The sequence below is a fragment of the Euleptes europaea genome, chromosome 9 (genome assembly GCF_029931775.1).
Source record: "Euleptes europaea isolate rEulEur1 chromosome 9, rEulEur1.hap1, whole genome shotgun sequence".
In the NCBI taxonomy this organism is placed as follows: domain Eukaryota; kingdom Metazoa; phylum Chordata; class Lepidosauria; order Squamata; family Sphaerodactylidae; genus Euleptes; species Euleptes europaea.
The window spans coordinates 5,334,204-5,350,019 of NC_079320.1; the positions used below are offsets into that span (position 1 = coordinate 5,334,204).

Genomic DNA, 15,816 nt, shown 5'->3' on the forward strand with positions numbered 1-15,816 from the left:
GCAGGACTGTCACCGTGCCCGACTGAGTCCTCCAGGTCCTCCGAGATGCTCCGTCCATTTCTTGCCATTTTGCTCCTGTCCTTTCTGATCATGAATTGTCCACAATGTCAAGGCCAGTCACATCCATGCATGTACCTGAACTGTCCAGCAGCACGAAAGAGAGCAGCCGTTGACGCAGTGGGTACAACTTGTGTGTTTGTGAGGGGGGGGGCATAACCATGTAAGAGCTGTCTTGCAAGATAACGCTAAACTGCTTTCCCCCAGCATTCTTTAACAACAGAGATCTCCAAATGCCTTAGGAATAGGGTTGTCAACTCCGGGTTGGGAAATACCTGGAGAGTTTTGGGGCGGAGCCTGAAGAAGGGAGGGTTTGGGGGAAGGGCTTCAATGCCATAGTCCAATTGCCAAAGTGGCCATTTTCTCCAGGTGAATGGATCTCTATCGGCTGGAGATCAGTTGTAATAGTGGGAGATCTCCAGCTACTGCTTGGAGGATGGCAACCCTATTTAGGAAATGCCCCCAAATGGCCAGAGGAAATATTTCCCTCCAATTTGTTGGCCCTAGCATTTAGTGTTCAGAGGATGAGCACTGAATGGAACAGGTGCAGAGGAGTCCGATGAGGATGATCGGGGGCCTGGAGACCCAGCCCTACGAGGAAAGACTAGATGGCCTCTATGGCCCCTTCCAACTCTATGATTCTATGATTCTAGTACTTCCCTGCATTTTTGGTCTATTTTTTTGCAAGTGTGAAGATAAACAACAGTCCTATGTCTTCCTCGCAGCAGGACACTGTCATGTCCTGAACCAAAAGAGCCTTGTTTTATTTAAATATTGATATATTCAACGGTTCAACCATAATAATTGCTCCCTTCCGGCACAGGGTAAGAGTCTGATTTTTAGAATCCCTGCGCTCCATCAACTATGGGGTTAGAATTCAACTTCCTATTCATTGATTTTCTTCCCCCTTTGGAATGGGGGGGTCTGGCAATTGTGGGGCCCCCAATGGAATAAAAGTGATTTCCACCTGCTATTGTCTCTGATAAGAAAGCATGGATCTTTGGTATTGTGCGTGGGAATGTGAAGGAGCGTATGTGTGGGTTAACTCCATTTTTATAGTCGATTTTAGTCTGAAACTGTAAAACTGATCTTAAGTTGCTCAGTGCGTGATTGTCCTGCCTCGGTTTTTAATGCTGGGTCTTAATTAACAACTCGCGTGGAATCTTATGATTTCATTAAGTTTTGCTTTGTATCCTGGGGCAGGTTCCCTGGAGAGGTGGCATAGACACTTTCTAAATGAACAAATAGAACCAGATTTGGTATTGGTTCCCATCACCACTTGCCTTTCCACTGACCTCGCCCCCAAACCATAGCGTTTCCGGCCTAGAGCGATACGACATCATTTCCAGGTTTTCCCTGGAAGTGACATCCCACCGCATGCGACGCAGTGGTGTTAAAAAAATCTCCGACTACCACTTGGCAAAACAAATTACCATCCGGACGTCTTCCACTAAAGTACAAGCCCTGGCAACCCTAGAAATTCCCTTTCTAGTTGAACAGAGAGGCCAACTTCATTCATTGTGTTTCTGTTCTAGGAGGAAGCTGTGGATGCCCCACCTGGATATGCTGAGTAGCTCTCAGCTCTGCTCACCCCGTGCTGTTTCTGGGTAAGTGTCCAGAAACCACAGCTGTGAACGTCCACCCAATTAAAGCCTTAAGTAAAAATCTCCACTCGCATACCCGCTTCCTGTCAGTCATCAGTAGGGTTGCCAACCTCCAGGTACTAGCTGGAGCTCTCCTCCTATTACAACAGATCTTCAGCCGATGGAGATCAGTTCACCTGATCTCACAACCTGTTGTACCCTGTGAATAAGGTGGCCGACCTCCAGGTGGTGGCTGGAGATCTCCCACTATTACAACTGATCTCCAGCTGGTAGAGATCAGTTCACCTGGAGAAAATGGCCGCTTGGCCAATTGGACTCCATGGCATTTAATTTACGTCTGCCAGGTCCCTCTTTGCCACTGATGGGAGGTTTTGGGGTGGAGCCTGAGGAGGGTGGGGTTGGGGGAGAAAAAGAAGAAGAAGAGTGGGTTTTTATATGCCGACTTTCTCTACCACTTAAGGGAGACTCAAACCAGCTTACAATCACCTTTCCTTCGAGAGGAGCAATGAAGGAACAAACAGCCGTAGAGGCGCTTTGAGATCTTTAAACATTTAAGCTTGGCAAATTTAATATTGAATCCAACAGCTTGAAGTTTGAAAAACCAAGCTGAATTTTGGCTGAAGAAGCCACTTTATAGTGGTGAAAGCGTGATTGTTAATCTGGACAACGTTTCCATGTCACAGCGTCCTTTTGGACTGAATTGAAGTTACCATATGATATTGTGATTACCTGGATATCCCTGTAACAAGAAGAAATAAGAAACATTAGTAGAAAGAAATAACTGCAAAAAATACTTACAGTTACTCAGCCTCTCCTCTTGGATCTCTTGTTTTGTCTTACTTGTTTGTTTATGCTATTATATCACTGATGTTTTTGCACTTTTCACAGCTTATGTTGGTTGCTGTCATGTTAAGGAAATTGTGTATTTAAGTCATTTTGAACTCGTGTTATTATATCAGAGCCAAGTACTATTACCTTGCTTAAGCTAACTTTATAGTATTGGTGTATTCTTACTAGAATACCTGGAGGTTGGCAACCCTAATTGAAGTCCCTCCCTTCCCCAAACCCCGCCTTCCTCAGGCTCCACCCCAAAAACCTCCCACCGGTGGCCAAGAGGGACCAAGAGGGAGCTGCCTTATATCAAACCAGAGGTCTGGTCCATGGAGCCGAGTATTTCTTTCTCTGGCCCGTGGCTGCCTCCCATATCCTCATCTCTGAAGGAAGAGTAGGGCTGTAAGCCGGGTTTTGTCTCCTGCAACGACACTCAGGACAGGACTGATTTCTGCAAGTGATGTCATCTCTACCCAACTGTGATTGTTTCAATAATCCTATCTATTTCTCCCCTTTGCAGAGAAGCAAACAATATTTCTTCTGCATCTTCCCGAATGAAAGCTGGAAACAAAAGTGTAGTCAAGCATCGAAACAGTTTTGGGGGGCTTATCAGGGCATCATGAAACTTGGTTAAAATCTGTGGATTCTGAATAAAGTTTCTTGTCATTGCAGTGGTTGTCATTTTACAGTATTTGTGTGTGTGCGCGTGTGTGTTACCTTTAAGAGTGTGCTAAAAGCTTGACAACTACAGGATGGGAAATTCCTGGTGATTGTGGGGTGCAGCCTGGGAGGGGGGTTTGGGGAAGGGGGGACCTCAGCAGAGTTGCCAACCTCCAGGTACTCAGGTACTCAGTACAGGAGCGAAGTGTATACAAAGTGCAAAAAACTTTATAAGCTACCAAAATGACATAACAATACACTATATACACTACAAAGCTGAAACACACAAGCTAAGACAAACAGCGTGATTGTACAAGGTGGAAAAAGTGTCAAAATGATACAGCTAATGCTCATAGAGTCTCTCTCAATTGTAGGAGAAACGATATCCAAAGGATTTTCAACGAGGTTCCCAATGAGGAGACGATCGTTTCGAGTTCACAATGAACAGATCTTCATCAGTCCTTCAACGTCCTCTTGTACATTCATTCATTTAAATATACTATGATCCTTACCCCAAGTGGGAAGTGATGACTTTTACCCTTCGTGGGAAATAATAATGATTTGGCATTTTTTGAAATCTTACCCGTTATGGGAGAATATTTGAATGCAGACATGCCGCTTTAATCCAAGTCTGAGCCTGGCTTGTTCTCTGGTGAGTTCCTCCCAGACTAGAAGAAGAGTTGGCTTTTATATGCCGATTTTTGCTACCTTGTAAAGAGAATCAAACTGGCTTACAATCTTCAGCTTACAATGGGCTTCCTAGAGGCACCTGGTTGGCCACCGTGTGAACAGACGGCTGGACCTGATGGGCCTGGGTCTGAGCCAGCATGGTTTTTCTTATGTTCTTATGTATCAGTTGGTGCCCCACAATAATCCAGGAGGAATAAACATGAGACTTCAAGGAAAAGATCCTATCTCTACACATTACCTCCAAACTTGCACTGGAAATGAAAACGTTCTGCCAAGTGACAGCAAATCATCCGTTGCTTGGAAGGAGATAAATACCAAGGAGATACATACCTGAGGGGAGCAGGCCTGTCACCATGCCCGTCTGAGTCCTCCAGGTCCTCCCAGAGGCACCCTCCGTTTCTTGCCATTTTGCTCCTGTCCTTTCTGATCATGTCTGTAACTACAGCTGAGATGGATTTTTCCATATGTGAAGGTGCAGAAGACCAAAGAGGATGCCATATCCAGCACTGCCAGAGAGGAAAGAGAGAAGTGGGTAGTGTGTGTGTGTGTGTGTGTATGAGAGAGAGAGAGAGAGAGACCATAAGGGTACATGATAGGGTTGCCAACCTCCAGGTACTAGCTGGAGATCTCCCACTGTTACAACTGATCTCCAGCCGATATAGATCAGTTCGCCTGGAGAAAATGGCCGCATTGGCAATTGGACTCTATGGCATTGAAGTCCCTCCCCAAACCCCATCCTCCTCAGGCTCCGCCCCAAAAACCTCTCACCAGTGGCAAAGAGGGCAAAGAGGGACCTGGCAACTCTACTTAGAGATCCTGAGTCACCACAGAGCTGCAATATCCAGGATTCTTTGAGAAGAAACTAGGGTTACCAATCGCAGGTACTAGCTGGAGATCTCCTGCTATTACAACTGATCTCTAGCTGATAGAGATCACTTCACCTGGAGAAAAGGCTGCTTTGGCAATTGGACTCTATGGGTAGGGTTGCCAGGTTCCTCTTCGCCACCAGCAGAAGTTGTTTGGGGCGGAGCCTGAGGACGGCATTTTTGGGGAGGGGAGAGACTTCAGTGCCATAGAGTCCGATTGCCAAAGCGGCCATTTTCTCCAGGTGAACTGATCTCTATCGGCTGGAGATCAGTTGTAATAGCAGATCTCCAGCTAGTACCTGGAGATTGACAACTCTGTCTATGGCATTGAAGTCCCTCCCCTCTCCTCCCCAAACCCCGCCTTCCTTAGGCTCCACCCCCCAAATCTCCTGCTGGTGGCGAAGAGGGACCTGGCAACCCTATTTGTGATTGGCTCCACCTATTGCGGCAGCCATTTGGTTGTTGTGCTCACTTCCCTCTGTCGGTATTCCAAAGGTGCCTGCAGACTCCAAAAGTTTGGGGACCCCTGCTCTGATAAATTATTGCTCTCATGAAGTAGTGACTGATACTTGCTAAACAACCCATTCACTGAACTTCTATATGATGCCTTCTTCATACCAGTTTCTGACTTGTTCACACCCTAATGATCATTCTAATAGTCAGTAGGTCAGGGAAAAAAACTGAGGAGCAGAAGAAATAAACTATGTACAGAAACTAGGAATTATTTTTTTTTGAGGGGTTTGGGATTTCCCCTCTCTCTGGAAGCTTTCCTTAGGAAATCTCAGGTTTGTCATCAGTTGCCAGAAAATGTCCAGTTGTCCAGTTGCATACACACACACACCTTATTTATGAGTGACATTTCCTTTCTAGCTGGGCAGGGAGGCCAATTTCATTCATTGTGTTTCTGTTCTAGGAGGAAGCTTGGAAAGCCCCCACCCTCCGTCCCTCCCTCTTGCTGTTTCCACACACTGGGTAAGTCCAGACTTACTGGGTAAGTCCAGACACTGGGTAAGTGTCCAGACGTGATAGAGGTCTATAAAATTATGCCTGGTATGGAGAGGGTGGAAAGGGAGAAGCTTTCCTCCCTCTCTCATAATACCAGAACTCGGGGTCATCTGCTGAAGCTGGAGGGGGAGAGATCCAAAACAGCTCAAAGGAAGTATTTGTTCACACAGCGCATGGTTAAACTGTGGAACTCCCTGCCCCAGGATGTGGTGATGGCTGCCAACTTGGAAGTCTTGAAGAGGGGAGTGGGCACGTTCATGGAGGAGAGGGCTATCCATGGCTACTAGTCAAAATGGATGCTAGTCATGATGCATACCTGTTCTCTCCAGGATCAGAGGAGCATGCCCATTAGGTGCTGTGGAACAACAGGCAGGACGGTGCTGCTGCAGTCGTCTTGTTTGTGGGCTGGTTGGCACTGTGTGAACAGACTGGTGGACTTGATGGGCCTTGGCCCGACCCAGCACAGCTTTTCTTATGTTCTTAATGTAACTTTTCTTCAATTCCTAAAACTATGTTCGTAACTACGTCTGTGAATGCCCATCCAGTCCAAGCCTTATGTACCATCTCCATTCACATCCCTGCTTCCTCTTAGGCATCTTCTACAGAGGAAGCTACATTACATCAAACCCCACCACTGGTCCATGGAGCCAAGTATGTCTGACTCACAGCTGCCTGCCGAACCCTGATCTCTGAAGGCAGAGTAGGGCTGTCAGCCGGGTTTCACCTCCTTCAACGACACTCATGGCAGGACTTCTTTCTAACAGCTTCTGCAAGCGATGTCATCTCTACGTGACTTTGTTCGTTCCGACAACTTCAGCTCTTTCTTCTGTTTGCAGAGCAACAAGCAATGTTTCCTCTGCATCCTCCCGAACCAAAGCTGGAAACAAAAGTTTAGTCAAGAGTCAACACTTTTTTGGGGGGTGGGGGTTAGGAGTATTGTGTGGATTTTGAATAAAGTTTCTTGTCACTGCAACGGTTATGATTTTACTGTATATCTTTGCGTGGCCCACAAGGGTGTGCTTTTAGCTTGCCAGTCCAGTCTCCAGGGTAGGGATGCCAGGTCCCTTTTCACCACCAGTGGGAGGTTTTTGGGGCAGAGCCTGAGGAGGGCAGGGTTTGGGTGGGGGGGAGACTTCAATGCCATAGAATCCAATTGCCAAAGCAGCCCTTTTCTCCAGGGGAACTGATCTTCGGCAGTTCACCACATCACATAGGGAAAATTCCTGTCGGTAGAATTGTGGAAGAACCAGTGAGGTGTAGTGGTTAAGAGTGGAAAACTCTAATCTGGAGAACCGGGTTCAATTCCCCCGCTCCTCCACATGAAACCTGCTGGGTGACCTGTCAACATATGTCAAAGTTATGCCTAGTCTGCAGTTTGCTAAACAGATCATACTGATCAGAGTGACAGCTAAGTCATGTGATGAGGCTGGTCTGATCCAGTTTGTACAGCCAGGAATGGGGATTTCCAGAATGACTCATCTCAGGTGAACTGTGATTGGTCATGAATGTGTATATAAGTCTGTATAGTGAATGTAAGTTACCTTTTGCCTGAAATATATATGCTGGCGAAGCACTTTGATGCTCAGAGCTGTGAATGTTAACAGCCAAAGGACTCTGTGTAGATATTGTAAATAAACTGTACATAGCAGAACTGCGTGGTGTGAAGTTGCTACCAGGTAAACTCCTGAAGTCCAGACAAGCTGTGCGCGACAGGGTTATGGGCCCAGATAGACTGCGCTGAGAGCTGGAGGTTCTATTGGAGTTGGTGAGCTACTGCCGTGAGTTGCTGCTGTGAGCAGTTTGGATGTCTACAGAGGCCAGCGACGCTGAGGACCTTGATGTACAGTCTGCAGACGGGTCGGTTGTTTCTGACAAGGAGTCGGAGGAGGAACCAGGGGAAGATAATCAGCTACTGCCGGTGAGAGAAGATATCATGGCGCAAGCTGTTTCTGCCCTGCTGGTTGATAAACTGACTGCAGATAACTATGCCGTGTGGTCTCTGCGAATGGAGCATTATCTTAAGCGTGAGTCATTGTGGACGTATGTGGATTCTCCCCCACAAGCTCCCACGCCTGAGGAAAGTTTAAAAGACCAGAAGGCATTGGCTACGTTGATATTAAGTGTTGCTGATGACCAGTTGGTGCATGTGGCGGGACAGGGTCAGCTAAAGATGCCTGGAATAGCCTCAAGGCTGTGTATGTGCAAGACACGGCTGGATCTCTTATTTCCCTGATGAGAAGGATTTATAGAAAGACTATGGAGCCAAATGAGAGTGTCAGAGCACATTTGAATACCTTAGCCACGTATTTTCAACTGCTGGCTCAGAGGGGAAAACAGATTTCTGACCAGGACCAGGTGTTTATAGTTTTAAGTTCCCTGACGGAGCGTTTTGACCCACTTATCTCAGCCCTTGAATCTGTGGATGCAGCAACGTTATCTCTGCAATACCTCACAGGGAGGTTATTATCAGAGGAGACGAGATATATGCAACGGGAGTTGGCAGCCGGCCAGACCGGGAGCTGTGCCAAGCAAGAGATAAGGAAGGATACAAGCCTCAGCTGTGAAGCAAGTAAGCCTATACCAGTGGCGTTACGTGTAAAGAGATGTTTCAGATGTGGGAAAGAGGGACACATTCAAAGATTTTGCCCTGCTGCAAGAAAATACAAAGAAGGAAAAAAGACTCAAGTTGTGACCAAACAGCAAGCTACGCTGGTGAGAGTGAGTCCAGACTCCCTGAATGACTCTTGGATAATTGACTCAGGAGCTTCACAAATATTTGTGAGGGAGGAAAGACTACTAATGAACTCACATCAATCGGCGTTAGGTCATGTAAGTTTGGCAGATGGACGTTCTGCAACTGTTTCCTGTGAAGGAAGTGTAATGTTTGGAGGTTTAAACCATACATTCAATGATGTGCTTTGTATACCCTCTCTTGAGAGAAACTTATTAAGTATAAGTGCACTAGATTCTGCAGGATTCAGTGTGATTTTCAGAAATAAGTGCTGTAATATTCTCAAAGGTGATAAAATTATGGCAGTGGGGAAATTGAAAGATAATGTGTATGTGCTAGAGAACATGGCAGGTAAAGCACAAACAGTGTTAAATAAAAACCCACACCATAAGTGTATACATTTGCTACATAGAAAACTTGGCCATGTGGGTTGGGGCACCTTGAATAAAACTCTTGCCATGCTGGGCAAAGAGAAGGTTGAAGGGTGCAAAACATATCTGGATTGTGATGTGTGTAAGCAAAGTAAATCTAAAGCACACCCAGTTGCACCAAGGAGTGACAGAGTAACAAAAACCCCTCTATATCTTGTACATAGTGATCTGGTAGGCCCTTTCCCAGACAGTATATCTAAAAGAAAATATCTTCTTCTTTTGATAGATGATGCCACAAGGTTCACATGGGTGTATCCCATAGCAAAGAAGTCAGAGGTGTGTGATACTATAAAGATGTGGGCTAACAATGTGCAAAGGCAATTGGGGCATAAAATTTGTAAGTTCCAAAGTGACTTTGGGGGTGAGTACATGTCTGGTGAAATGGCTCATTGGTTTAAGACTCAAGGTATTGAACATAGAATTGCTAATGTATCTATGAGTCAAGAAAATGGTGTTGCAGAGAGAAAGGCAGGAGTACTGCAAACAATGATAAAATCAATGCTACTTGATGCTGGATTGCCAAAAATGTTCTGGGCAGAAGCGACAAAAAATGCTTCTTATATTTCAAACAGAATTTGGACAAGTGCCACAAATAATATTCCATACAAGGCTTTGTATGGGAAAGATCCCAGTTTGGATCATATCAGGATATTTGGCAGTAAAGCATGGGTTAATATACCACTGAAACAACGTAGGAAAGGTGGTGAAAGAGCAAAAAAGTTGACATTCCTGGGGTATCAGACAGGAATGAAATCTTACCGTTTTGTAAATAACCAGAATACATTAAGTTTCAGTCGTTCAGCTTCATTCTGTGAGGATGCTAATTGGCCTAAAATACATGCAAACCAATTACCATCTACAGCAATGTTACCTATGGATGATAATTCTGAAAATATGCCAGAGGTGAAACAGGAGGTGCAGTCACCAATACATGCAGACTCTGAGAGTGTGCAAAGTGCAGATCAGAGAGTAGTACCAAGAGTGTCCTCTAGATCTACAAAAGGTATTCCACCTCAAAGGTATGGTGTAACTGCTAACCATGTGTTTGTTAAAGTTCCAACTGATTACAATGATGTGTTAAGTCTAGCCTCAGAAGAGAAAAATGCTTGGCTGCAAGCCATGGAGGCGGAATATAACTCATTGGTGTCAAATGAAGTATTTTCCTTATCTGAATTGCCGGCAGATAAGAAAACTCTGAGTTGCCGTTGGTTGTACAGACTCAAAACCTTGCCAAATGGGAATGTTAGATATAAGGCAAGATTAGTTGCGAGGGGATTTACGCAGGTGGTCGGACAGGAAACATCTAGGCCCAATTAAGAATTACCTAGTGGTGCAAGTCTCCAGAAATGAGAATGGTTGGTGTGCACTAAGCCAGGAGACTGAAATGTTTGAATACTGAAAGATTTCATTACTTAAAGAAATGGCTGTGTTTAACAAACGTTTGACTAGGGAGGCGTGTCAACATATGTCAAAGTTATGCCTAGTCTGCAGTTTGCTAAACAGATCATACTGATCAGAGTGACAGCTAAGTCATGTGATGAGGCTGGTCTGATCCAGTTTGTACAGCCAGGAATGGGGATTTCCAGAATGACTCATCTCAGGTGAACTGTGATTGGTCATGAATGTGTATATAAGTCTGTATAGTGAATGTAAGTTACCTTTTGCCTGAAATATATATGCTGGCGAAGCACTTTGATGCTCAGAGCTGTGAATGTTAACAGCCAAAGGACTCTGTGTAGATATTGTAAATAAACTGTACATAGCAGAACTGCGTGGTGTGAAGTTGCTACCAGGTAAACTCCTGAAGTCCAGACAAGCTGTGCGCGACATGACCTTGGGGCAGTCACAGCTCTCTCCGAACTCTCTCAGCCCCACCTACCTCCCAAGGTGTATGTTGTGGGGAGGGGAAGGGAAGGTAATTGTAAGCCGCTTTGAGACTCCTTAAGGTAGAGAAAAGCATGATATAAAAAACCCCACTCTTCTTCCCTCTTCTTTTATGTGCTGTGACTTCTTTGAGGCGAAGAGAGTTCTTGTCGAGTGATTTAATTGGGACTGGAAGGGCTTCTTTTGGCAAACCGAAGGGCTTGGGAAAACAAAAGTAATCACTTCGAATAGTGCTGCAGAATAGGGTTGCCAGGTGTGAGTTGGGAAATTCCTAGTGATTTTGAAGGTGGAGCCTAGGGAAGGCAGGGTTTTGGCTGAAGAGAGAGACCTCAGTGGGATATAATGCCATAGAATCCACCTTCCAAAGCAACTATTGTCTCTAGGGGATCTGATCTCTATTACCTGGAGACCAGCTGTAAACCCCAGAGATCTCTAGGCACCACCTGAAAACTTGCAAACCTAATAAAGTGCTTAAGGGAATAGAATCCAGATTTTCCTAACAGATGTTGCATAAACTTACCCTAGGAAAGAGGAGTCCCCTTGAGCAATCAGCATCCATTCTAAGCTTCAAAATACTTATTCATCTAACAGAGCCTCAGTGGAACAGACTTCCTCGGGAGGTGGTGGGCTCTCCTTCCCTGGAGGTTTCTAAGCAGAGACTAGATGTCCATCTGTCAGCAATGCTGATTCTAGGACCTCAGGCAGATCATGAGAGGGAGGGCATCTTGGACATCTTCTGGATGTGGAGTAGGGATAACTGGGGGTGTGGGGGGGGAGATAGTTGTGAATTCCCTGCATTGTGCAGGCGGTTGGACTAGATGGCCCTGATGGTCCCTTCCAATGATTCTGTGACTCTATGATTCTGTGATTCTATCTGTAATTTCAGATTTAAGTACTGCAGTTTAAATTGTAATTGGTATTTGAACATGCCCAGCATACATAAAGGTGTGTTTATGTAGCAAAATAAAGTATTTTATTGACCATACTGGAGTTTTACACAAGCTTGCAGACAGTTCCTTGAGGATCTTCATTCCAACCGGGTGGAGTTCAACACAAACATTTTCCAGCTGCTATAGGGCCAGTTCACATATTGGAGATTTGAGCAAAGACTACAACAGAGTCCAGAAGGGTTTCCTAAAGGGGTGAACACAGGAATTCCACAAACGGAGCACATTTAGGCGAAGAGAGGCGGGCCGTCTGTCCAGATGCAAAACATTTCCCAAAACGCGCCATGGGTCATTTCTTCTTCTGCAGGCGCTTTGCTAGCAAGTCGGCCTGTCAAAATGAAGAGATCATTCTGGGGTCACTGTTCAGAATGAAGCCAGATCCACATTTATCTTAACAGCTGCATTATCACCAACCGATTGCCCAGAGTTACCACCACAATGAACTAAATTGTATAAATCTGGTAATTTCATTTCAGAGGGTGGCCCAGTTGGTCTGCAGTAGAACAGTGAGATTTGAGTCCCATAGACTCAAATCAAATGGTAAGCTCTCCTTCCCTGGAGGTTTTTCAAGCAGAGGTCAGATGGCCATCTGTCAGCAAGGCTGTTTCTGTGACCTTAGTCAGATGATGAGAGGGAGGGCATCTTGGGCATCTTCTGGTCACTAGGGGTGTGTGGGGAAGGTAGTTGTGAATTTCCTGCATTGTGCAGGGGGTTGGACTAGATGACCCTGGTGGTCCCTACCAACTCTATGATTCTATAATCCTCCACATGACCAGTGAACTCTAATTTGGCAAACTGGGTTGGTTTCCCCACTCCTCTGCATGAAGCCTGCTGGGTCCCACCTACCTCATAAGATGTCTGTTGTGGAGAGAGGAAGGGATTGTGATTGTAAGCCACTTTGAGACTCCTTAAGGTAGAGAAAAGCGGGGTATAAAAACCAACTCTTCTTCTTCTTAGACACCAAAAAGATTTTCAGGGTGTAAGATTTCGAGAGTCAAAGCCCCCTTGGGTCTGATACCGGGAGCTTAGACTCTCCAAAGCTTATACCCTGAAAATCCAGCATCCACACAATTTAATTTTTGAAGTAGTACTTCTATTGTCTTGGCTGCTTAGATCTATTTGTTCTCAAGTAAGAACACAAGAACGGCCCTGCTGGATCAGACCCAGGCCCATCAAGTCCAGCCGTCTGTTCACACAGTGGCCAACCAGGTGCCTCTAGGAAGCCCACAAACAAGATGTATTGTTTAATCAGTAATTACTGCATTTCTATTTTCTTTATGAGTTACCTCTTCATTAGTACTGAATCCCAACCTTGGCAACCATTTAAAACTGAGTATCTGTTTGCTCGCTTAAAACTTAGCCAAAACTATGGCTAAGATTCTGTTCTCTGCAATCAAAATGCAGGCTGAGATAACATCCGATGTATAATTTATTCTGATTCTAACCCTTAAACTGTTAGCTATTTTAGAAGAGTTGGTTTTTATACCTCGCTTTTCTCTACCGTTAAGAAGAAGAGTTGGCTTTTATATGCCAACTTTCTCTGCCACTTAAGGGAGAATAATACCGGCTTACAATCACCTTCATAGAATCATAGAGTTGGAAGGGACCACCAGGATCATCAAGTCCAACCCCCTGCACAATGCAGGAAATTCACAACTACCTTCCCCCCACACCCCTAGTGACCAGAAGATGCCCAAGATGCCCTCCCTCTCATCATCTGCCTAAGGTCACAGAATCAGCATGGCTGACAGATGGCCATCTAACCTCTTCTTAAAAACCTCCAGGGAAGGAGAGCTTACCACCTCCCGAGGAAGCCTGTTCCACTGAGGAACCACTCTAACTGTTAGAAAATTCTTCCTAATGTCTAGACGGAAACTCTTTGGATTTAATTTCAACCAGTTGGTTCTGGTCCGACCTTCTTGGGCAACAGAAAACAACTCGGCACCCTCCTCTATATGACAGCCCCTCAAGTACTTGAACATGGTTATCATATCCCCTCTCAGTCTTCTCCTCTTCAGGCTAAACATACCCAGTTCCTTCAACCTTTCCTCATAGGACTTGGTCTCCAGACCCCTCACCATCTTTGTTGCCCTCCTCTGGACACGTTTTTTAAATTGTGGTGCCCAAAACTGAACACAGTACTCTAGTTGAGGTCCTTCCCTTCCCCTCCCCACAACAGACACCCTGTGAGGTAGGTGGGGCTGAGAGAATGTGACTAGCCCAAGGTCACCCGGTTGGCTTCGTGTGGAGGAGTGGGGGAAACAAATCCAGTTCACCAGATTAGCCTCCACCGCTCATGTGGAGGAGTGGGGAATCAAACCCGGTTCTCCAGATCAGACTCCACCACTCCAAACCATTGCTCTTAACCGCTACACCATGCTGGCTGCTTACAATAGTTTGCTTACCAGAAGGGTAGTCACTATTTTCTCTCTTGGGATCTTCAGGTAAGTGCAGTCTTCTCCATCGCAGAGTTTGATATCTTCAGAGACCTGAATTCAGAAAGGAGAGAGAAAAGTTATATGTTGGAATTTTCACAATGGGTGGAGATGTGCAGACAGCGCCAGGATACCTCTGGACTCTGGGGCAGGTCGATCTCTCTCTTCCCTCCGGGGTACCAGCCGTGGGACCAGTGCTGAGCTGTGGACAGGTGGACCGAGAGGGCGATCATGATGCAGAGGAGAAGCAGGAGGGGCCTCTGGCATGCCATGATGTCGCCTGGAAGGAGGGCCGGAGTCTCGATGTCTGGAAGAAAGGAAAAAGCAAAGTGGAATGGTCAGTGATAGTAAGACGTGCTGGAGGCAGGGGGTAACTTAGAGCACCTTGCCTTGCCTGCAAAGATTTTTAAAAATTTTGGGGAGGGAAAGGGAAGGTGATTGTAAGGAGGTTTGATTCTCCCTTGTGGCAGAGAAAGTCGGCATATAAAAACCAACTCCTCTTCTTCTCCTTCTTCTTCTTCTGATGCCCACAGGCATAGATGGCTTTCTAAGAGGGTCAGACAGATTCAAGGAGGAGAGGTCTATCAGTGGCTACTAGCCTGTGGTGACTAAAGGGCTAAGTTCAGAGGCAGTTAAGTTCTGAATTCCAGCACGAGGACACATGTTTCTGATTTTTTTGCACAGAAAAGCCCGAAGGGTTTTTAAAACACAAAGGGTTTTGATGCAAAAGACCTCTGCCTGAGACCCTGGAGAACTGAGTAGACAATACTGACTTTGATGGGCCCTGGGTCTGATTCAGTATGAGGCAGCTTCATGTGTGTTCAAAAATGCAACGAAGGAAGTGTCTCTAACCCCGCTCGAGAGAATCCACAGAAAGGGGAGACCAGTTGCCTGCATGCCAGTCAACAGGATTCTCCAATGTGCAATAAGGACCTACCTCTTGCTTGGAAGTTTACAAGAAGCCTGGGGAAGTGACTCTTGTACAAATAGAAAAATACTTGGCGATAACATTAGAAGAGGCCTGCTGGATCAGACCAGCGGTCCATCTAGTCCAGCATCCTGTCTCACACAGGGGCCAACCAGTTACTCTGGAGGTCCAACAACAGGGCCAAGAAACATAAAATCAGGTCTCTGTCTTGAGGAACTTCCCCTGATGTTGTCTCCTGGCACTGGAATTCAGAACTTAACTGCCTCTGAACTTAACCTTTTAGTCACCATGGGCTAGTATTCACTGATCGACCTCTCCTCCATGAATCTGTCTAACCCTCTTAGAAAGCCATCTATGCCTGTGGGCAGCAGCAGCAGCAGCAGAAGAGAAGAAGAAGAAGAAGAAGAGTTGGCTTTTATATGCCAACTTTCTCTGCCATTTAAGGGAGACTCAAACCTGCTTACAATCACCTTCCCTTCCCCTCCCCACAACGGACACCCTGGGAGGTGGTTGGGGCTGAGAGAGTGTGACTAGCCCAAGGTCACCCAGCTGGCATCATGTGTAGGAGTAGGGAAACCAAACCGGTTCTCCAGATTAGCCTCCGCTGCTCATGTACAGGAGTGGGGAATCAAACCCGGTTCTCCAGATCAGAGACCACCGCTCCAAACCACTGCTCTTATCCACTACACCATGCTGGCTCTCTGGCAGTAAATTCCACATTTTAATCACTCCTTGTGTAAAGAAGTA

The 15,816-nt window shown here is 45.8% G+C and overlaps 1 protein-coding gene across 1 annotated transcript; it reads right to left on the minus strand.

The window, feature by feature from the left end:
• Window positions 1-11,995: 11,995 nt before the first annotated feature.
• LOC130483006 (progonadoliberin-2) lies at window positions 11,996-14,422 on the minus strand. Its single transcript, XM_056855895.1, has 3 exons — window positions 14,276-14,422; window positions 14,112-14,195; window positions 11,996-12,034 (listed from the first exon to the last, which is right to left on the minus strand). The coding sequence occupies exons 1-3, from the start codon at window positions 14,411-14,413 to the stop codon at window positions 11,996-11,998; spliced, it is 261 nt and encodes an 86-aa protein (XP_056711873.1). The 5' UTR covers window positions 14,414-14,422.
• Between the last annotated feature and the right edge of the window lie 1,394 nt (window positions 14,423-15,816).

Coding starts and splice junctions, on each gene's coding strand:
- LOC130483006 (XM_056855895.1), bottom strand. CDS start 14,413: ATGGCATGCCAGAGGCCCCTCCTGCTTCTCCTCTGCATCATGATCGCC. Junction 14,196..14,275: donor ACCTGCCCCAGAGTCCAGAG/GTATCCTGGCGC, acceptor TTCTGAATTCAG/GTCTCTGAAGATATCAAACT. Junction 12,035..14,111: donor AAATAGTGACTACCCTTCTG/GTAAGCAAACTA, acceptor TCATTTTGACAG/GCCGACTTGCTAGCAAAGCG.